We start from the raw sequence: 22,345 nt of genomic DNA, 5'->3' as shown, positions 1-22,345 counted from the left end.
TGCAACTCCCGTGTAAAGGATTTTAACACCTGACATGTGATTATCTGCAGTGAGGCTTTTTCACCCCCGCCAGGACAAAATGATTTTCAGAAAACAAAAAGCAACTGACTTTTCTACGAAAGCCTCTAGTCTATCTGACAATTAGGTTTCAGAGAATTCTGGAGCACAGAGATAACTTTTCCTATGTATTTTATTTTATTTTTATTTTTTATTTTGTTTTGAGACGGAGTCTTGCTCTGTCGCCCAGGCTGGGTTGCAATGGTGGGATCTCGGCTCACTGCAACCTCCGCCTTCCAGGTTCAAGCGATTCTCCTGCCTCAGCCTCCCAAGTAGCTGGGATTACAGGCATGCGCCACCACGCCCAGCTAATTTTATATTTTTAGTAGAGACGGGGTTTCACCATGTTGACCAGGCTGGTCTTGAACTCCTAACCTCATGATCTGCCCGCCTTGGCTTCCCAAAGTGCTGGGATTACAGGTGTGAGCCACCGCGCCCGGCCTTCCTAAGTATTTTCAAAAGGTGAGTTGTTCCCACTGCCACTGCTGGTCAACAGGAAAGGCCATGAGGCTCATGGTCATAGGTCCATTGAATCCCAAGTGACCAGGATTTAACAGGCTGCCAGATCCCACCCTTAAACACAGCCCCTCCCACCAGACCCCTCTTTTGACGCATGTGAGAGAATGGGGTGAGGGCAATCATGGGGTAAGCCCTCTCTCTGGCAGCTCCCACAGGCACAAACCACAACAGAGGGTCCTGCGTCCTGCTCCATCAAGCCACCTGGTTTCTATGCCACTGGATATGGGACAGAGCTGGGGGTACCTACATCTCAGGTGTAAAGAGATGCTCTGCAAGTTGAGGGGAAAAATCTGGAGATAAGAAAAGGATCTGCTGGATGGAGTCCCTATAGTCATTACATGGCAGCTTTTAAATATACTGCTGATGCTTGTTCTGTGAAATAGTGGCTTTTCCAAAGACCAGCTGACCTCTGCTCCAAAAATGAAGTTACTACATTGTTACTGGGGCAGCAGGAAACAGAGAATCAGGCTAGCTGCACTGTCAGGAGACGGGGTCCCAGGCCCAGTTCAGACAGGATCTCACCATGAGCAGGTCACTGACCTCTTTTTTATCTGAGAAGGAAGCCTATCACTTGCTTTTACCATACACCAAATATGTTCTGGGGCTTAAACATCAGGTGACGGGGCTTTACAGTATTTAAATGCTTCACAAACCTAAGACACAGTGGTACTGTGCAAGCTCACGGAACGCAGTGAGGCCACTGACCCCAAGGAGTGGCAGGTTTGGCTGGCAGTTCCCAGTTTCCCCATTGGTTTCCTCATGGTTCTTCAGAGAGCTGTGCTTTAGACTGAGTGGGCCAGGAAGCCCCAGTCAGTTTGTGTTTAACAAGGACAGTGTCTTCTAGCTCCTTAGCACTTCCACAGTCATGGAAAAAGGTCATTAATTAAAGTCAGAAAAAAAAAAGTCATGGTTTATTTCAGATTTCCAACTAAAGATAGAAAGAGATCATTTTACAGCAGAATTTGAAACGAGGACTTTGCTGAAAAGATGTAGCATGGCATCCTGCCTCAGGCAAGGTGCTTTGAGTCCAGTGATATGGATGGAATCCCAGCTCTTACATAAAAGCACAGTGGGTAAGGGAAGCAGTGACTGGAGGAGACTGTCCAGGTCTGAATCCCACTTACTGTCTGTGTGATGTAACTTGGCATGTAACTTGACCTCTCTGTGGGCATGTAACTTGGCATGTAACTTGACCTCTCTGTGTCTCAATCCCACCACCTGTAAGATGGTGCATATGATAGTACTTGCCTTTTTTGCCCTTATAAAGTTATGATGAAAACCAAATAAGCTAATATGTGTGAGCACTTAAAACAACATTTTGCACACAGTAAACATGGTGTTTTTTAAATAAACATCTACCTTAGAGAATTCTTAGGATCAATAAGATGTGTGTAGTTTGCTCAGTAATGTGACTAGGGAAAGTCAGTCATAAAAATAATAACTAGAAATTAAAAATTTTTAATTCATAATTTAAAATTAATGGATATAGATTTATAGGTAGCTGGGCAGACCACTTACAGATGACTTAAACCCTAAAATCACCCAAAGCAAGTTTACCAGTCCTCCTGGGGTTCAAAGTGACCTGACCGCGCTACTGTGGCCACACTGCCTATGGGGTAGTCCTGCTCCTCAAGGAGCAGTTTAAAAAATAAAAAAAAAAAAGTGACCTGACCAAGGGACTGGACTGCAGCAGGGTGAGGGGGTGTCCAGGCAGAAACCACAGCACCCAGCGCTGACAGCTCCTCAGGCACATTGCCAGAAGCATAAGCATCTGACTTCATCTAAGCTTCATTCCATTTCCACAAGTCCAGGACTTCAGGACTATGCACCTTATCTACAAATGACACCAAGGCTCCAAGATGCTAAACACCATTTCCATGGTCTCCTGGTGGCAAGTGGCAGAGCCTTAAGTCCAAATAGGCTGGACTCCAAGGCCTGTGCACTGGCAGAATGCAGAGAGCTCTGTAACTGCAGTCTCATTCCACAAACAATTTCTGAAAGTGCTAATTAAGATGCATCTTAATTTTTGCTATTTTTCTTGCTGTTAATCCAAAAGTATAAATCCTCCCTCCCTAAACTGTAAAATTAAGCTTGTTGAATGGAGGGTGCAACTACTGTCACTAACTGTAAGCCACCTAAAACTCAAATTTAACAGAAATAGAATCTTCATATACCAGTGATTATCCAATAATATTTTATTCTACTGAAAAAAAAATCTCTTGGGCCTTTCTAAAAGAGTTTCACATTGGCTAGACGCAGTGGCTCACGCCTGTAATCCCAGCACTTTGAGAGGCCGAGGCGGGTGTGTTACGAGGTCAGGAGATCGAGACCATCCTGGCTAACACGGTGAAACTCCATTTCTACTAAAAATACAAAAAATTAGCCAGGCGTGATGGCGGGCACCTGTAGTCCCAGCTACTCAGGAGGCTGAGGCAGGAGAATGGTGTGAACCCAGGAGCCAGAGCTTGCAGTGAGCGGAGACGCCACTGCACTCCAGCCTGGGCAACAGAGCAAAGCTCTGCCTCAAAAAAAAAAAAAGTTTCACACATACAGACTTACTTTCTCAAGTAGCACAGAAAACCACCGACAGCAATCCCAACGCTCTTTAAATAGACATTTAAAAATCTATTTTATACAAATGAAAACAGGTCCAAACTGCTTGAAGAAATGCTTTTTTTTTTTTTTTAACCAAGGAAGGTCTTGCTTCTGGTTTTCTTTAGAAATCTGAGGTTTCACAAAACAGGTTTCTATGACTTTAACTGCACATAAAAATAAATGTGTTAGTTTGGTCTCCAAAGCTCTTGAATCCATCTAGAATAAACTGTTCCCCCACTATGATGGTCCTCACCATGGATTTCATCCCTTTTTTATCCTCAACTATGCTCACAAATACAATGTTAGCTTTGCCTGCTGTGTCCTGCCTTTGCCCTTCATCTCTTTGTGCTGCTGGAGCTGTCCACAGTGATTAGGGGCAGAAAGAGTACTAAACAGATCCAGCTTTCTTGAAAATAGACTCCCTTACCTGTCCTTATGCTAGTTTATCAAAAAGAAAGGAGGCTTCCCTTTCCCACCCCGGCAGACCCCTCTGCACAAAGCTCTGGGAGGCAGCAGAATGTCTCCAAGCCCCAGCCTCAAGATACATCATCTTACAATTTGTGCTACTCCTTTAAAGCTCCATTCAGAGCAGGACACTTTGTCTTCCCAGGAGAGAAAGTCGTTTTAGGCAAGTTTTCTGAAGAAAAGACACTACAATTAATGTTTGGTGAGAACATGTGTTGAAGAGGACACAGGAACTTTAAAAAATGTCCAGTCACATCTTGAGCATCTCTGTAAAGCTTGAAAAGATTATACAGGTCCTGGGGTCAAATTGAAAAATCTCCAAAAGCAAAAGAAAAAAGTGTCAAGAAAAAAAAAAAAAATATATATATATATATATATATTCCATTTTCACAGAATGTTCTGCCAAACCCCATGCTCCAGGACCACACACACTCAAGACAACACCCCACACCCCATACCGTGTGTGCAAGCAGGACTTCTCCAGGCCTGAAGCAAGGGCTGGGAAACGGCAGCTATGAGCCCAGCTACAAAGCTGGCGGGGCCATGGTGGTCACACAGTTGGCAGCCGCCTCCAGTGAGCTCTCTACAGGAAGCGAGTCTCTGTACCTAGGGTGCCGTTCTCGCAGCCCTCATCTCCTCTCCAAGTACTTAACTACCAAGTCTATTTTAGCAATGTTTACTACTGATGTTACCATGCCATTTAGGATTACTCAATCTTAGGTATCCTGTCCTGCAAAATACTTTTACACAAGCTATCAGGAGATAATGTGGTCCTCACGAGTTTCCTGTTTACCAGTCTTCCCTCTCTGCTAACACAATGTATTCTCTTCCATTTTTCTGTTCCAAAAAAACCCTCCTACCACCAATTCAAAAAAAAAAAAAAAAAGCCTCCAAAAGAATTTATTTCAAGCTCCTGGTTTTCATGCCCCCAAAGCCACAGCCCAAGGCTGCATAGCTCCACCACAGTCCCCACCCCTTTCTCAATGTGATGGCACCACCATTCTTCAGTTATCACAGTACTGTACCTTTCAGATATACAGCATCGGTACCATGATAACCGAAAAAGGGCAGTTCAGTCTCATATCTACCTGAATATTCCCCGCCACCCAGCTCACCACCCTTAGATGGCCCATATGATGATTTCTAAGTATGCAAGCACGTGAAAACACACACACACACAAAATGTCAGTACTCAAATAGGCTGTTTTTCGCAACCTCATTTACTATCAACAGGAAATGCTTCTTTCACGGTGTCATTTATAATTCCAGTCTTCTGACACCCTATTCTTTTTGAAGAGTGCTTGCTTTCATACCACAGCAGTCAACTTCTGCTAACATTCAATGGTCCAAACTCACTTCTACAATTCCCTACTAGTCCAGTAGCATTAATACAAACTCTGTCTTTTGTCATCTTTTCCAGGGAGCTCATACCCCATCATCTTAGACAAAAAGCCTGTTTTCCCACAGTAAGTTAGACAGCTAAGGAAAAGAATGATTTAAAAAAAAAACTAGTAATAAAATCCAAGCTACACCAAACCAGGAGTTTCCTCTAACCTGGAAACAAAACCTAAAGCACGAACAAAGTAACTGTCCAATAGAGATCATGCAACTTTAGTTACATGGGACTGAGGAAGGAAAGAAGGCAAAAATCCTTGTATGTAAAAATAAACACCAGGTTAAGAGTGACAACTGCTGGCTGATTTGAGGATAAATACAAGCAGGTGTTCATAGTGCAGGCTCTGTGCAGCACAACACCTTTGTCATTTTGGGCAATGAGAAAATTAAACTGGACAGAATAACGAGGTTGAAAAAGAATAACTTACGTGTAGGGAGACAGAGGGCCTAGCAGGACTTTGGAAACATCCTGCTGTCCAAGGGTCATGAGTAGTAGTGCCAGGCTTTGGTTGGTTGAATCTACACATCCACCCTGTAAACACAAATTAATAATTGTACAAACCAGAAAATGGAAAGCCAACAAAAGAGAGGAGAAAAAAAAAAAATACAGAAACATACACTCATAATATCAAAATCCAAAGTTCAAGCAACAATAAAACAGAATACAGGTCTTATAAGAGTAATCCTTACATCAACTGACTGTAGAGGGTTAAACTAACAATTAGAGCAACTGTAATAGTTGAGACTATCAGAATGAGACTATCAGATTCAAATCTTCTTAAGTGAATCTAGTAAAAAAAAAAAAAGAAAGAAACTTTCCCTTTGTAATTAAAGCAGCAGCAGGAGGACATCATCTTTATTGAGTATATGCAAAAAAAAAAAAAGCTTAATCAGTTCTACAAGATGTAGAGTTAATTCCAAGGGTTAAGTGGATGACGCTCATATTTATTTAATCTGTCACAGAACAACACAGTCTATCTGACATGAAATGGCCTTTTCATGGCCTTCCTTTTACACTTATTTAAATACATTCAGGAAACTGCTTGCCATGCTCTATTAACTTCTCTCCTTTATCTCCTCTTGAGTTCCTTAAAACTGAAGAATCATTAAGGTCAGATCCCTTCATTCTTATTACTTACGTATAAAATTATGCCTTCCACCCCCTTTTCCTTCCCTTTCTCCCAAATTAACAGGCAGAACAGACTTCTCTTCAAACACTTTCTCCTGAGTTACAACTGCTTAGGTTGCCTTTCTAATTTTGTTTTTTTCTCAGTCATTTTAGCTGTTTTGCTTCCACTAGATGCATACGTAAGTATACAAACGTGTTCTGATCATTCTTTCAGGAATAACTTTATTTAAAACATATTGTACATAGTGAAAGAAGGATGACCTTGAATTTCTACATATTTTGCACAGGTCACAATTAGAAATCGTCTCTGACCAAGGCACGTTACTATCCAAGGCTAGACTGAACAGGATAGGTGGCCAGCAGTGCTGTTCATGTGGGTACAACTGCCCCGCCTCCTTTTTAAGGCATGTACGGTAGGAAATAAATCCATTTTCAGGTGCATCTCTGGCTGTCAGAAATCATTTAGTAGCCCTAATAATGGTGAAGGAAATAAGGACTGATCTTAACTGCTAGCCTTTATGAAAATCTATTGCACGTCCCTAAACTACCTAATAAAGAACAGGGAACAACATTTATATCACATAGCAAATTCCAGGACAAGGACAGATCATTTTCCTTTTCTACCCAAAAAGAAAAACCTGACCCATGGAAAATATGACAACCAACGAAACTATTTTACAGATCTTGCTCCCTTTCATAAGACAGCCTAAAATTAAAGTGTTCTCTTCAGTCTCTGCTTCCTATCACTGTTGTTATTTCACCATTCACTGGACCAATATTTTAATGCAAGAGATATGCTAAGGTCCCTGTACAGGACATCATGGAGGAAGTGGTAGGAGCTATCACCCTACCTATGCCAGGCTGGGTAGGGAGGTATTACCTTCCAGATACGAGAGGGGGAGCTTTAGGAGTCAGGACTACTTGAGACAGCCCTGGAGGGATAAGCAGGGTTTGGGGAGAAAGGAAGAACAGAATGATGGGGAAAAACAAAATGCCAGGGCCAGCAAGGAACGGCCAGGCGACCAGCCTGGAAAGCACCACTTCTGCCTGCGGAGAAGCACATACAGCATAGAAAAGGTGGGTAGCCCAACTAAGGCAGTGCTTTCTGAAATGGGTCGAGAATTCTGACTTTGTTCCAGGGAAGTGAGAAGCCAGTGAAGGTCTCTGTGCACACGAGCGAAGAGATCAGATCAGGATTTTAGGGGAAGATTTAGACTGAAAAGGATGTTAGGATTTGGAAAGAACTTCTCCGCTGGAAGTGCAGAGAGCCAGTAGCCATAATCCAGTTGTGGGGTGGAGCAGGGAGGCAGGCAGTGATTAGAGCAGAGGAACAAAAAGGCAGTTCCAGAAAGCCTGGGACAGAATCAAGAAGGCTTGGTAACCGACGAGGCATAAATGGAATAGGAGGGATTAGATCAGAGGCTTAAAACTTGATAAACAGCGCCTTCAAAAGGTATGGATTTTTTACCACTCATTCAATCCATGTCACATCACAACTCTACAGAAAATTAATCAGAAAAACACGAAGTATTTCCATCCTTTTAATAATTAAAGATCATAGACACACAAAGGAAGTTTTCTGAATAACTAAAAGAAAATGAAACTTGGTCCAGGCACAATGGAAGACTGAAAGTAGATCTCAACTAAAGAAAAAAAAAATTGCCAGGCACGGTGGCTCACGTCTGTAATCCCAGCACTTTGGGAGGCCGAGGCGGGTGGAACACCTGAGGTCAGGAGTTTAAGACCAGCCTGACCAACATGGAGAAACCCTGTCTCTACTAAATATACAAAATTAGCCAGGCATGCTGGCGTATGCCTCCAGCTACGTGGGAGGCTAAGGCAGGAGGATCACTTGAACCTGGGAGGCAGAGGCTGCAGTGAGCCAAGATTGAGTCACTGCACTCCAGCCTGGGAAACAGAGTGAGACTCTGTCTCAAAAAAAAAAAAAAAAAAAGCAAAGAAGAAGAAAAAGAAAAATATTAAAGAACCTAATTTAAACTGTATGTTTTTCCTCTTGTCGACTAGTAGGCTGTGCTTTCACCCTGAGGCTTATAACCTATTTATAAGGATATAAACCTCACACTCTAGCTATGCCCATGGCTCCCACTGGACTATTGTATAACGTGATGCTTCTAATTCTCCTAAGGTCTATTAGAAAGAGATGGAAGTGTCCCCACAGTTAGAGAGAGGGCCACTACAGGACCAGCCACCGCCAGACACTACAGGACCAGGAAAAGAAATCCTGTACAACAAGGGACCCACGGAGACACATCACACGCACTGTTTCCCGCCCCCCGCTACAAATAAGTAGATCACAAACTTAAGTAACTGGCAGAGCAACCTCTTGATCATCTACCCCAAACTTTTAGTTACTATCCATCTTTCACAAAATTATTAAATTTTATATAAAAAAATTAAACTGATTTAGCACGAAAAAATCTGAGGCCAGATCGTGACTGCGCAAGACTGGTCAAATAATACCTCCTCCTTCAGGAAGATTTCATCTCCTTCTTCCACTATTTCCCAGGCGAATGCCGAGTAGAGGGGCTGGAGCTGCTCTCCTGAAAATAAAACCATAGGCCCACTGTCTTCCATTTTTAATTAGATGGTCATTAAATAGAGCCATTTAGGACCTGGAAATTTTAATTAATTCTGAAACAGCTCATTCTCACATGTTCCATCTTGGATCAACGAGACGTTTTCAAGAACACTGACTTGGATCAAGGGAGTAGACTATAAACATAAGCTGTTTTCCACCGTGAGGCCGGTCTGAGGATCAATACCTACGGGTATTCAGGCTTTACTCTACCACCCTGATTAATAAACTGAACCAGTGGCAAAAGGAAGAATTAAAAGAAAAACTAAATTGCCACTTTACCTGTTTTACTGATTTTATTTCACTTGGCTCAGATGTGATTTTTGCTACCTTAAACGGGAAAACTCACTTGGAGACCAGAGAGATGCCTGACAACTGAGAAGAAATACAAAGACAGAAGTCTCTTCAGCTCCTTAGGGGAAGAAGATGATTTACAAACATTATACACCATACAACAGCAAATCACCTAGAGTATAGTTCCTGCCGATGCTCCAGTTCAAGAATCTGGGACCTAACACACAGAGCAGAGAAATGACCACCCCTCAGAGCCTTTCTGACAGTCCAGGATCTCTTTTCCTGGACTCTGCGTGTCAGAGAAAAGGTTTCACCTTCTTGATATGGGACCAAGGCAAAAGACAGTGCAGACTAACAGAAATCTTGGACCCAGATTTGTGATCCTCTTCTAATCAAGTATAGGGGACCTTGGGGAATATATTTTTTAGACAACTGTATCTTACTCTTTCTGCCATCATCTTTCCTCCTAATTTCTCTCTTACTTTATGTCACCTCACCTATTTTGAGGAAACGGTAGAAGTGTGCGCATATGTGCCCGCTGCGTGAAAGGATCAACAGAGAAAGACTGTGGCAACTGAGAGGGCAGATTGGTCTGAGCTGTGTCCCACCAGCAGAGTTGCAGAAGCAAAATGACAACCGGTTGAGTCTGTCTTCAACATCAGTTCACCCCTTTTCTGTTCCATGTTCTCAGGTTTTCCAAAGCTTCTGCCATGCTGTTCCGCAGGCCTGCCTTCCCTAGTTATTCTGTGCTTTTTAAAATTTTTTTATTCTTTTTTTTCTGATACTCATCTGTTAACTGAGATTCTGTGCTCTACAATGCACTGCAAAATCTAGCCTGTTGCCATTGTTTTATATATGAATCAGCTGTCACATACAAATCCAGATTTCTAGCTTCTCTTGAAAGATCTAAAAAGAATGAGTCTACCTTCCTACATGGCAGCAATTGGGGGGTGCCGGGATGGTACTCTCTTTGGTTAGGGCTGTGTGTCAGCCACCACCTTACCTTACCTGCTTCATTTTTTTAACCTTTCCTTTCCTTTATGACTGTTCCAGTTCTTTCCTTGGCTCACTGTTAAAACTTACCTGCCCTATGTCTCAATCCAGTGGGACTAGATCTCTACCCACTGACTAGTTCAACTAATCAATTAAACTAGTTAATGCTGAACTGCTTAATGCATAGGAACAGGTTACCTCCTTGGCTTGAGCCCTTGGAAGAGGATGAAATCTGCCAAGGGATGAGAATGAGAAAACAAACTGCTTCCTGGTCACTCCTCTATCAGAGGAAGCTGTGGACATACCCTATAGATTTCCTCCAGCAGCAGCCAGGCACAGTTCCTGCCAAGGTCCTCTGGAAGTACTGCTGCTCCCTGGCCCTGGGGGTTGGAGGCCAGTTCGGCACTGAGGAAGGTGCCACTGGTGGTCTCAGCAACCAGTGACAACCCAAAGCCTGGAGACCTGCGGATACAAAGGCACAAACACTGAGTAGGGTTAACCAAGTGAGGTTTCCACTCACCGGCAAACAGAAAGAGAAGACAAACATTTTTTTTGGACGGCACTGTGTTCAAAGGCTTCTTTCTGGCTGCATTAACCTCATAGAGTTGCTACTAGTTTACTAGCTGACCAGAAAAGAAAATCAGTCCAAAAATAAGCACCTCTCCACAAAATTTTAAGATTTGACCGCTCAATTCTACTTTCCCAATGCCTGTTAAGCAGACACATCATCAGGAAAGGTGTGGCGGCCTTCCCAGCAGTACAATCCATATGCAAACACAACACAGACCTGCCCCCTTTAACACAACTCAACACACGTTCACACTATACTTTCTATGTGTCCGGCAGGAGACTAGTCAAAATACTTGTTTCAGTAAAACTATGTATAAAATTAATGATGCTTCAAATGCACTATATGAGCTCACTACATATGGAAGAACTATATTAGTCAGTCCTTATATTCTTAAGGAAAAAAAAAATTGCTTGTCTAAGCAGGTGAAGGTTAACAACACCTGCCAAGGGAAGGGGGTGCAGTGAGTTACCCATTTCGTCAAAGGTTCTGGGAGGCACTCTGAGTTATGTTTAACAATCTAACACTGTGCTATCCACCTATCATCATGGGACACCTAGAAAATTTTAGCATAATCCCAAGCTGCCTTTGAGTCACTTGACCAGCAGGAGTGAGAGGGTGTCCAGCAGTGGCTCTAGGCAGTGGCAGGCAAAAGTGAAGAGTAGAAGATGAAGGGGAGAGAAAGCAAGAAGACAAGCTGCCACTGCTGCTTTACCCCATTTACCTGCATTTCCCAAGAACTTCCATCTCTGTGAGTTTTCTGAGGTGCATTTGTCATTACAATAAACTTTATATTTAATCAGGATTATTCCATTTAACACAATTTAAGTAACTTCAGAAAAGACAAAGAACATATACTAGGTTCTACGTAAATTACTGTAACTTTTCTTCCCAACTTGTGGGAAATACATGTTATCAGGCCTATTTCAAGTTAGGCTGACCAAGCTGCTGGTCATCAGGTGACCTCATGAGAGATCTGCACTGGTATAGTTTGCAAAGGCCAGCCTCCACAGCTTTCCTTGGTAAAGGATCCAATTAAGAAAAAAAATAATTACTGTGAGAGTTAAAATGGGACCACACTGGACTGATGTGCATTCTGGCCAAAGCGCTGACACAGGCCACCAAGAACTGCTGTCTGCTAAGGTTCTAGGCCATGGCCACAACAGAAACTCTTACATCTGAACAAGCCTAACTTGCTGGATACTTCACTGAATCAGAAGAGAGAAATACCCATCCATGACTTTATTATTTTAATAACAGAGAAGGAAGAGCACTATTAGTCATCTGTAACTGGAGATTAAAAAAAACAAACAAACACAAATTTAAATCCCACATTGGTTTTACATGTAATTTTTAAAATGGGGCTTGGAGTTGATGACCCACAGTCTACATCATGTCCGTGTCTTGATCTACGTGTAAGGTTTCTACTCACCATTAGTAAGTATGGACTTGACCACACTCTAGGGTCAGCTGAGTCAGTGGTATTACAAAAAGCCACACTATAAGCTGGTGGCAGGATGGCCGTCAGGCCTGCTCTGCTTCATTCCAGGACACTTTCTGATAAAGCGAGAGGCAAAGCAGAGAAGGGACTATCGAGATGAAGCCACTTAGACAGCTTCTGCTGCTATCTGTCCTCCCCCATCCCTCGAAAACCCCCTTTCTCCAGAAAATAGCTGACACATAATTCCAGACCTGTGGCCAACAAGGGAGAGTAAAGGAAAGAACAGCATCAGGAGCTACCATTTCTGTAGGACCTACTACGTGGCAAGCAAGGTAGTAACGGCTTATATATGTGATTTTTACAATAATCTCAAAACATAGGCATCATCATCCTCAATGTATAAATGAGGAAAATACTGTTGTTACTAGAATATAAACCAAAGGTTTAGGAACATCATTGACTTTTCCAAGCCAGAAAGGCCAGCTTTGCCCACAAATCCTTTCCCAATCCCAGCATCTGATGCCACCAGCTTTGTTGCTTTGGACTATGAGCCTCCACTGTATTTCTAAAACCACCTTCATCTTTCCATTGGGCCTTATAAAGGTCAAAGATTGTATAAAACACTCACCCCCTTCCTTTACTCTCTTTTCCTCTTTTTGCTGAAATTAAAAGAAACCACAGGTGAAACAGCTGTGGAAAAGAATCAGCTGTGGTATCACTTAAGAAGAAGTTGACTTCTTAACCTACAACAGTTAACTCCAGACTCTAATATTCTTATTTTTAAGAGACACAACCTGTAAGCCTCAGATTTGAAGTGAAATTATGCCATCATTCACACTGAAATGATTCAGTAAAAAACAAAAACAAACAAAACCCACAAACAAGTAAAGCAAATTTGGCAAAATATTTACTGTTAACTATAGGCAGCAGGAGTATATCTCAGTGTTCACTGTACTATTCTTTGATCTTTTCTGTAAGTTTAACATTTTCCTAATTCAAGAAAGTGGCTTTAATTGCTTCTCTAACTTCCTAGTTGCTAAATACACAAGCAAAGCCTAAAACAGCCATCTTCATTACATAGAGCATCATTTTTTAAGAACTTATTTTCCATATTTAGGATGTTTTTCTAATTTTTAAAATTTTTATTTTTTAGCAAAGCAAAGGTTTTCACTAAACCAAATTCAAATCTGCAATAGCAACTTTCTCGGGATGTAAATATGTCGTTTCCACTGATGAAGAGAGATGTCGACTTACACTTAGATAACAAAAGATTTTAACCCTATACTGTTACTTACTCAGGGTGGAAGAACCTGTTCGCTTTAATTTTTTTGTTGGAACAGAGTGAAGATGGAATTTAAAGCTTAAAGCATTGTGTGTTAATAGATAAAGGTTTTAATTCCCCAAGGCTAGGAACGAGACCCTCAGCTTCCAGCTCTAGTCACTGGGATGCTTTCCATGTGACAGGCACTCAAGAAATGCCTGTTGGTGACAACAGCAAGAAGCCAGAAGGAAATTAATTCTGAAATTGTTCTTCCTCTGGCTGCGCAACCTCAGAGCTGGCAGTTTTAACTTCAACTAGAACAGGCATGTGAAAAAGCTGCAGAAACAGACTTCAAAAACACAGATACTTACTTCCCAGAGTTGACTCCTTTCATGTGATCTGTGTAAATATAGATATCAGGTATGAACTTGTTGAGGATGCTCCTTGCAGAATCCACAATCCGGTTCGCCATCTGAGGTGACACACGTACAGAGTACCTGCAGCCTGGAGTTAAGGATGTCATTCTGCTTGAACTCCAGAACAGAAAAAATCACTTATAAAGCTGGCAAGTATTCGTGGAACTGTAGTAACAAACTAGGACTTCCAAATCTATTGTTTTCCAACTGTATTTACTGAATTAGTACTATTGTTTTCCAACTGTATTTACTGAATTAATTTTTTTCATTATTATAAAAGGTCATGGCGAAAACATCTAAACAATAAAGAGAGTGGAAAGTATAAAGCTGGAGGTCCTCAACCCCACCCCTCACTTCCAACAGACATGCTTCCCCTAGAAATGGTTCAAGTCAATTTTGGAAGGCATAAAGACACCTGCCTCTCTGCGGGTCATGATCCAGGCTCCCTTTGAAGTACAACACCTAAGAACACTTTCTATTCTCTGTCCATTCCCACTGCTGTAGCCAAGGAGTCTCTCTCTTAAGAACCTAAGCCCAAAACAGACACCACACAGGACCTGGGCGATCCCAATCCGCCTCCTGGTATGCTGACGGGAGAAGCAGAAAAAGTTCAGTGAAACAACATGGTTGCTGCTATTTACAAATATATAAAAAGGTTTTTCTAACTTACAGGGCCTATTTTCTACTATTTAAGAATTAATTACTCCACTTGTGGATAACACAGCCTCCTCACACCTGCTACCTTATAGTTAAAATGTTAATAATTAGCACTCCTACAACAGGGCACCCCAGAAAAGAAAGGAGGAAGATATCAGTAACTCAAGTGAAAAGACTAGTGCTTGAGGAAATGGAAATTATTGCCTAAAACTAGACTTATAACAGAAGCTGGCTTTCCCCAACCACACATGTCAAAGAAAAGATAAGTGTGTACTGAACACTTCAATGTGCAATATGGTCAAGAGATGGCTATATATTTGGAACTAAAAAAATGGATAAATAACATGTGACCTTCCCACTATCCTGATACAAACCCCACGTGACAAGTCCAACAGGTAAAACGAGGTATGTGATCTGCCCATTCCAGCCCAGTGAGTGTTCAAGAACTGCTGTCAATAACACATTTAATTTTCATTTGAACTGCAGAAACAAAGTGCTCAGAGATGATACATGACCTGATCTGGCATCTAGCTCCCTTTTTGACCCATCCTGAACATCATACAAAAAGACCAATCTTCGTCATGCTGGTGACAGTCTCTCGGTGGCTCCTGATCCTCCCATATCTTGTTGTTAGAACCCCCAGCCTGCTCAGTGTGTCCATCTTCAGCTCTGCACCATCAACCCATCCATATTGCCCAAATTCCTCAACCTGAGCTGCTCTGCCCCATTCTCCCAGCCCTGAGGTCCCAAACTCTCTCCTGAAACCCTCCAGCCAGCACCCAAGTGTTGGCTCCACTTGAACTTACCATACATCTCTCTTCACATACACACATTTTGTTCTTGATCTTCAACAAGACCACACACTCTATAAGGGCAAGGGCTTTACTTCTGTAATCCCTCCCAACTCTCTAATACACTACTTTTGTACTCAGAAACGCTCAATAAATATTTAACTTGACTCAAAGGACAAACCTGAAATGAGGAAAGAGCAAAGAGGGATTTTTCAATACACACACAGCCCAGTTACATCACCATCTCTTCAGTCCAGAATGTACTTTTGACCACAGACAGCTTAGACAAACAGTCCTAGGTCTCATACCCTTTGGACCAAGTGGGTGCTGTCCTTCCGAAGTCTGAGGCTGCCTACTCTCCCCAGGAAAGCACAAGAGATGTCACCATCCTAACACATAATCCCACAGAGCTCATGGCTCCCAAAGTTCTTTCACATATATTATCACCCTACTTTATGCTCACAGTAACCCTGTGTTGAGAGCCATGGTTCTGAGTTCTAGGACTTAACATTAAAGACAACTAAGACAAAAAACTAAGACACTTGCTCAAAATTAAACAGATCTGACTCCCAAAAAGCATCTTCCTCCTCTCACCCATCCCAATATGGAAACACGAAGGGTAACGCACAGTACAAATTCAGGGCCAACAGAACCCTGTATTAGAACTCAGGCAGTGAAATGAAGAAGGCAAAGGAACTTTAAAGCCAGATACATCGAGTTGCTTAGAACCATTGGCTTGGTATGCATGTCCTACTAAAGAATGGCTAAGAGCCCCCAAGTTCTAGAATGAGATTATCTCTGTTCAAGTCCCAGCTCCAGCAAGCTGCATCATTCCAGGTTAATTGTGCTAACTTCTCTGACGTCATTTCCTAATCAGTAAAAGAAAGATAATCATAACACATTCCTTACAGAGTTTGGAGGCGCAAATGAAATAAAATGCATGTAAAACTCTTAATGCCTAGTGTGTAGCAGGAGCCCAGCAAATGTCAGCTATTGCTTTTCTTATTACTCATCCAAGATTCAAATCCCAAGCAGAGGTTCTTATTCTTTCAGGAATCAGAGAACTCTCTGGGAATCTGATGAAAGCTATGGACCCTCTCCTGAGAAACATATATACTTACAATTTTGCAGAAAAATTTTCAGGTTTATGAACCTCCTAAAGCCCATTTATGAAAACCATATTAAGAACCAATACCAATGTACAAGTCCATAGCTACAGTCCATATAGGACTCCCACTCTTCCCCTTCCCCAATGTTCCATGTCAGAGAAAGCTAAGAGGGATATGTGTATGTGTTACAGTAGGTGGAGATAAAGAAAGATAGCTTGATTCTTAAAGTACCTTCCCTACAGTCAAGGAAAAGAAACTAGATTATCCCACAAATTCCAACTTAACCCCCTTTACTGGCAGCTTTTTCACTTAATTCTCATGTACTAAATCATGAGCTCCTAGGATAGCACTGCAAAACTGAAACAGAATGCTCCTTTCTCTTATGCCCCACATAAGGCAAGGGTGAGAAACAGAGTGGGTGGCATTAAATAAAAGGTAACTACTGTCTAGTCACAGCTGCTGGCAGGAACCAACACCGGCTCCCTCTGGGCCCTGGCTGGTAGGTCATCTTGTAGAATGCAAGAGGGAAAAGATACACTTTGGAAGTAATTCAGTTAAGACCACAAATGCACACAAGAGAGTGAGCCTCATTCTCCCAATCTGAGCCCTCCTACGGGAAATACAACCTCCAAGCTTAGTCCAGTAGTCAATAAGCCTTGCAAGGAAAAAAACCACAAAACCAACTCAAGCTTTTTCCAAAGGCAGCTCTTTTTTTCCCAGGCTCCAAAACTGGAGAAGAGGGTGATCTCCATTCAAATCAACATTCCTTTGAGGTGTTTGTGAAATGGGCAGCTCTGCAGAGCAGTGGCTGAAACATTTGGTTTACAGACAGGGATCTGAGCAAGGGCACTGTGTCAACTCTCCTGGGGAGCTGGGAGGAAACCTCTACCAGTCAGAGATATATTGGGAATGATTTCTGTGTTCTATCCCCTGCCTCCAGGGAGGGAAAGAACGTGGGACCTCACAAGTATCTTCCTGGCTCAGGTTCTACACAGGGAAGGTTCCAAGAACATTAGAGGGAGAAGTCAGGGAGGAACAAAGTTACACCCAAGGTGCCCGGCACCGCAGCTCTTTTAACTTTTATATTCTCCCCTGGAAAACCTTTCCCCATTTCCCAGCACCATCATCAAAGGACACGAGCCATCTGCACATCCAGAGAGAACAAGGGGGACCCCACTGTGATGAAACCCATGTTGTTATGACAAGATTGTGTCAAAACAGAGCACACTGCCAGAAATCACATTTCCAGACTACAGAGACTGGATTCCAAACAAAGTTCACTGCCGCCAATACAGCATTAAGGAAACACATCTCAAATAAGGAGGAAAAAAAACAACCACCCTCTAGACAAACCCAAAATAGTACTGAAAGTGTATTCCTGTACACTTATTGGAATGTATTGGAAAGTGTATTCCTGTACACTTATTACACTTTTTTTCACCATTGTCAAAAATGTTGCGGTTAAAGCCATTAACCGCAGTGTATTTGGCAATGGTGAAAAGCAAAAAACAACTCAATGGCCATCAACAGGGTTTGATTTTGGGTGACAAGGATGGTAAAGATGTGCCTTCACAGTGGGGCATCAATGGTGGAATACAATGCATCTGTTAATAAGAATGAATTCAAGTAGAAAAGGCACACTGACTTTAAAAACACACCCTAGTTACACTGCATTTCCATTTCTTTCTAACGTCATTAACCTTATTCCAGCTCCTCTGATTTGGATATTAGAGTTGAACATCACCTTAGAAAGTTGCCTGGGCAATTTAACTATACATCAACCTCGGGGCTCCTAGGAAAGGAACATTTCTCCTTTTGCCCATTCTCTCCTGGTACACACAAGGCTTGACACTTACATGGGTTAGGGGACAGCCATGCAAAGAACAGACCATAATCCAGGAAGGCTTTGTTATTATGTATTCCTGTGCTTTTGATAATCCTTAAAAAGAACGTCAGGCAGCAACCCAAGTTTGAGCTTCTATCTTAACTAGCACTCTCTCTGCCCATGACTCTGCAGCCCACCCTACTCCCTGCCCTTCACCACTTACTGTTCAAGCTATCTGAGGCCTCTGAAAACAAAGTCCACGCTACACCTCTCTTCCTCCAAGTAAGACCATCCCCAAACCTCCTGAGAAATACAAAACCTGACCTTAAGCATCCACTCCAGCCCTGAGAAGCAGGCCTTCTGGTCTACCCCTCCTTGTCACACCCCCGCCAGGAAAGTCATCCCACAGCCCATCTTGCTCTATGGCCTCCAACAGCTGTCCCCATCCAGATCCTGTCAGCACCTAGAATTTTACCACTTTTAATATCTGAAATCCCAAAACAAAACTCCCTGAACACAATCTCTTGTCCTACACAGGACATGTATCTATTTCCACTAGACCTGATCTTTAAACCTGTTAAAAGTTTCTTGTCCCTTGACCTGCTTTCTCCAGGCTGGTGAGCCCCTGTGACGATCCTCAGTGAGGAATGGACTTCCCGATGCTCCAGCACCCACTCTCCAACTGTTCCCCTGTAGGACCCACCCACCTTGCCAACCTGCATCCATCCTTGGATGAAATGGGTCCTCCCACGTTCTCTACTCCTCCCTCTAGGCTGCCAATTGCCACTGGACATAGCCACATGGCCATGCAGCTGGCACTGTGTTAACATTTCACCTTCGGCCAGGACCTTCGTGCTGTTCTACAGCCTTTTTCTTATCTTCAGTTATGATGCCCCACTGTGAAGGCACATCTTTACCATCCTTGTCACACTCTCTTATCCTACCCTGCCCATCCCCTTACCCTCAATCCCATCCTAACTCAGTAACAACTGAAAAACTCACCCCAACTCCCTTCCACTCACCTCACCTCCACACAGCTCTACCTGGAGCCACTCTTACCATATGCCTGTGGCCTAGAATCCGTCCCCTCTCAAGTAAGAATAAAAAGAAGAGTAGCAACCATTTACCCAAAGCTACTTACACACCAGTGCCTGCTACTGTGCAACTATAATTTCACTTTACCTTCATGAGAGTCCCACACAGCAGTTATAACAGGACCAAGATATATAGGCAACCAAGGCTTAGGGCCAAAATGTTTCCATTGGTGAGTGGCACAGTCAGCATCAGCACCCGCGTCTTTCTGACTCCAGCACCTGGGCTTTTAATCAGCTCATTACTTTGCTTCATCGGCATTAACAACCTACAAAAACACTCAAATCCTTACCAATCTTTTTGTAAAAGGGAGTCTCCCCCACTCGCGCGTCATCAAGTTACCACCTCATCCTTCCTTCTCCTTCTCTTTCCTGTCAAGATTCTGTAAACAGTGGTCCCCACAAGCCGCCGTTTCCCTCCCCTTCACTCCACAACCCAGAATTAGTCCCTCAGGATCGAGATCCAGCACTCTTCCCCAGGGTATCAGTGGCAGCCTGCTGCTGAGTCCCTCAGCTTTTCCCCCACCCCAATGCTAACTCGTCAGGGCCTTTTAAGGTGCTGACCTGAGCTTCCAGGAAGCTATATTTTGTGTATCCTCTTCCCCACTCTTACTTCCCTCCTTACTTAACTCTTGCTTTCAAGGTTTGGTGGCCTCACAGGGTTCCACCATCCTTTCTTTGCATTCTGCACAGTATCTGATTACAGCCACCTTCAGCTCTTCACTGGCTCCTGCCTGTCTTCATGCCCCATTCTACCATCAAATGCCATAGACCAACCTGAAATCCAGTCACACTTCATTACTTGCCATTCGCTAGAACCACTGTGCGCTGCCATCTCTGCTCAGGCCCATTTTTCTACCTGAAGCACTCCTCCTTTCTCACTCTACTTTGCAATCCTCTGTTCTTCAAGGCTCCTTTCTATGGGAAAAAGTAAAAATTAAATGCCTGTACTTCAGAGTCACACAGACAAGGTTCAAATCCTAGCTCTGCAGTGTGACGTTATTAACAAATTCCTTAAGCTTTTGAAGTCTCAGTTTCCCCATCTGCAAAAAAGGATGTAAGTGAACTCAAGAGTCAATCTGAGGCTTAAAAGCATGCAAAGGGACTACCGCAGAGTAAGTACTTAATAGTAGGTATTGTTCATTATGATTACTCCCGCCTCCCTAGGTCCTCCAGACAAAATTGACCACTGTCTACTCCAGGCCCCCACCCCACTGCACACATCATTTTGCATGTTATATCAGAACAGTGTGTTTTCATATTTGGCTCCTTCACCGAATGATGACCTCTTCTGAGGGAGGAACTGCAGTATATTCATGGTCCCCAAACCAAAGCACTTGAGAGAGGATCACATACATCAGAGACTAAATGTTAACTGGAAAATTTAAAAAAAAAAAGAATGACTCAATCAATCTAGTCATGGTGAGGCAGATAACAGAACATCCTAACTCAGCCAGCAATTATGATTTCACTGTTAAGACTTTTCAAAGTTGTAGTTTAAAATGTAAATAACATCGGGAAGAAGTAAAGCTGTTAGTCATTCTTATCTTAGTGAGGCAAGAAAAAAAAAAGGAAACCCAAATAAATGGAAAGGATACGCCATTCCTCTAATACGTTTGATTTTTCCTGGATCTGTGAGTTGAATGGGCTTCAAGACCTTCCTTACAGGACATGAGAAAACCACTTCGCCTCCTCCTCCAGGAGGCATTCCCCGTCGCACAATCTACACAGAGAGTGAGAAAGATGAGGCGAGGATGCAGCAAAGCAATGGATTACCCTGACACCCTGCCCAGGAAGGTTTACACCAGCAGATGCTTCCTTACAAGGCATAGCTCTTCCATATTCAATCTGTCATTCCCTTCAAGACCAACAGCACCTTATGTTGGCTCCTAGAGAGTACACGCTCAGCGTGTGTCAAAGTCCAAGTCCATTACCCAAGTGGCTGTGCCACTCACCTCTTTAACCCTGAACAGGTCACTTCTTTATCCTTAAAATATGGAGCTGACCTAGTCCATCATCGGAGCCCATTTCTTAATAATCAGAAACCCCTTTTTCTCCTCCCATGCAAATAACTGATCTGCCAAAACATTATTAAATAAAAATGAAGTCATTTCCCCCGTTTAAAACATGAATGTAAAAGGCAGAGATGCTAAATGGTTTACCTCATTGGACTGATATAATTCAACAATATACAGATGCTTAAACTACTTCTACTAGATTTTGGAAATACTGAAAATTCTCAGGGACATCCAGGCTGGGAGCCCCTGAACATAAATTATGTCCAGATCATTTAGATCAGAAAGCCAATATGGCCCAAATCTATTCTCCACTGCTTGCTAGCTGAGGGACATGGGCAGAGCTGTTGCGAGGGGAAAAGGAGTTAGTCTTTGTAAACTGCTTAGAACAGCCCCTATCGCAAAGTAAGTGCAACAGAACTGTCAGCCTGTCAGCTACAATTGTTATTACTAAAGGGTCTCTTGCAGTTCCAAGTCTGTAGCGTTTACTTCATGAGCCCTGTGAGTCTTCTGATAACTGGTGACCTCAAATGTGACACACATACACTGAGTCACACAGCTCTTCCAATGAGTCAGTGGGAAAATGTTCTCCACAGGAACGTATGGTCAACAGTTCAAACATTCTTACCTTCAGTTCAAATGATTCACCATCAATCCCAAATTGTTTCAACAAAGGGAGTGCTGTCGCCTTAAGAACATCAACCTATGAAATTATTTCAGAAAAGAAAAGTTTAATTAAACCTTCGGCAGAATAGAAGAGTCAAAAAAACAAGTGAGGCTTAGCAACCAGGTAGATGATGCAGTGTGGTAAACAGAAAGGATGATGGCATACAACTGAGCGAGTGGGCTGGCTCTGCCTAAGGAACACTGATTTCACAGGCCACTGGGCTTCTCTGAGCTGCACTTCCCTCATTTATGACATGGAGACCTACCTTACAGTCATCATGAGCATCGGAGGCATAATACAAAATGCATGGAGAGACTGGACTGTTGTAGAAAACAAATGGATGGAGACCCCTACTCATTTTTTTTTTTTTTTTTTTTTTTTTTTTTTTTTTCTCTGTCACCAGGCTGGAATGCAGCAGTGTGATCTCGGCTCACTGCAACCTCTGCCTCCCGGGTTCAAGC

The 22,345-nt window shown here is 42.8% G+C and overlaps 1 protein-coding gene across 5 annotated transcripts in view; it reads right to left on the bottom strand.

Annotated features, from left to right (window-relative positions):
- The window catches only part of RCL1 (RNA terminal phosphate cyclase-like 1), a 69,354-nt gene that overhangs the window by 5,719 nt on the left and 41,290 nt on the right, over positions 1 to 22,345 (bottom strand). For 3 of the 5 annotated variants that reach the window (XM_011988370.1, XM_011988371.1, XM_011988373.1), the window contains 5 exons: positions 21,846 to 21,920; positions 20,801 to 20,925; positions 13,685 to 13,810; positions 10,349 to 10,505; positions 5,460 to 5,563 (listed from right to left, as the gene is read on the bottom strand). In XM_011988370.1, coding sequence (XP_011843760.1) covers positions 5,460 to 5,563; positions 10,349 to 10,505; positions 13,685 to 13,810; positions 20,801 to 20,925; positions 21,846 to 21,920 — 587 coding nt within the window. Of the gene's footprint in view, positions 1 to 5,459; positions 5,564 to 10,348; positions 10,506 to 13,684; positions 13,841 to 15,192; positions 15,284 to 20,800; positions 20,926 to 21,845; positions 21,921 to 22,345 lie in introns of those variants that run through there. The other 2 variants (XM_011988374.1, XM_011988375.1) reach the window with 2 other exon arrangements.

The sequence above is a fragment of the Mandrillus leucophaeus genome, unplaced genomic scaffold, assembly GCF_000951045.1.
Source record: "Mandrillus leucophaeus isolate KB7577 unplaced genomic scaffold, Mleu.le_1.0 Scaffold329, whole genome shotgun sequence".
Classification (NCBI taxonomy): Eukaryota; Metazoa; Chordata; class Mammalia; order Primates; family Cercopithecidae; genus Mandrillus; species Mandrillus leucophaeus.
The sequence above is the reverse complement of the archived record's forward strand: the minus strand, read 5'-3'. Positions and strand labels throughout refer to the sequence as shown.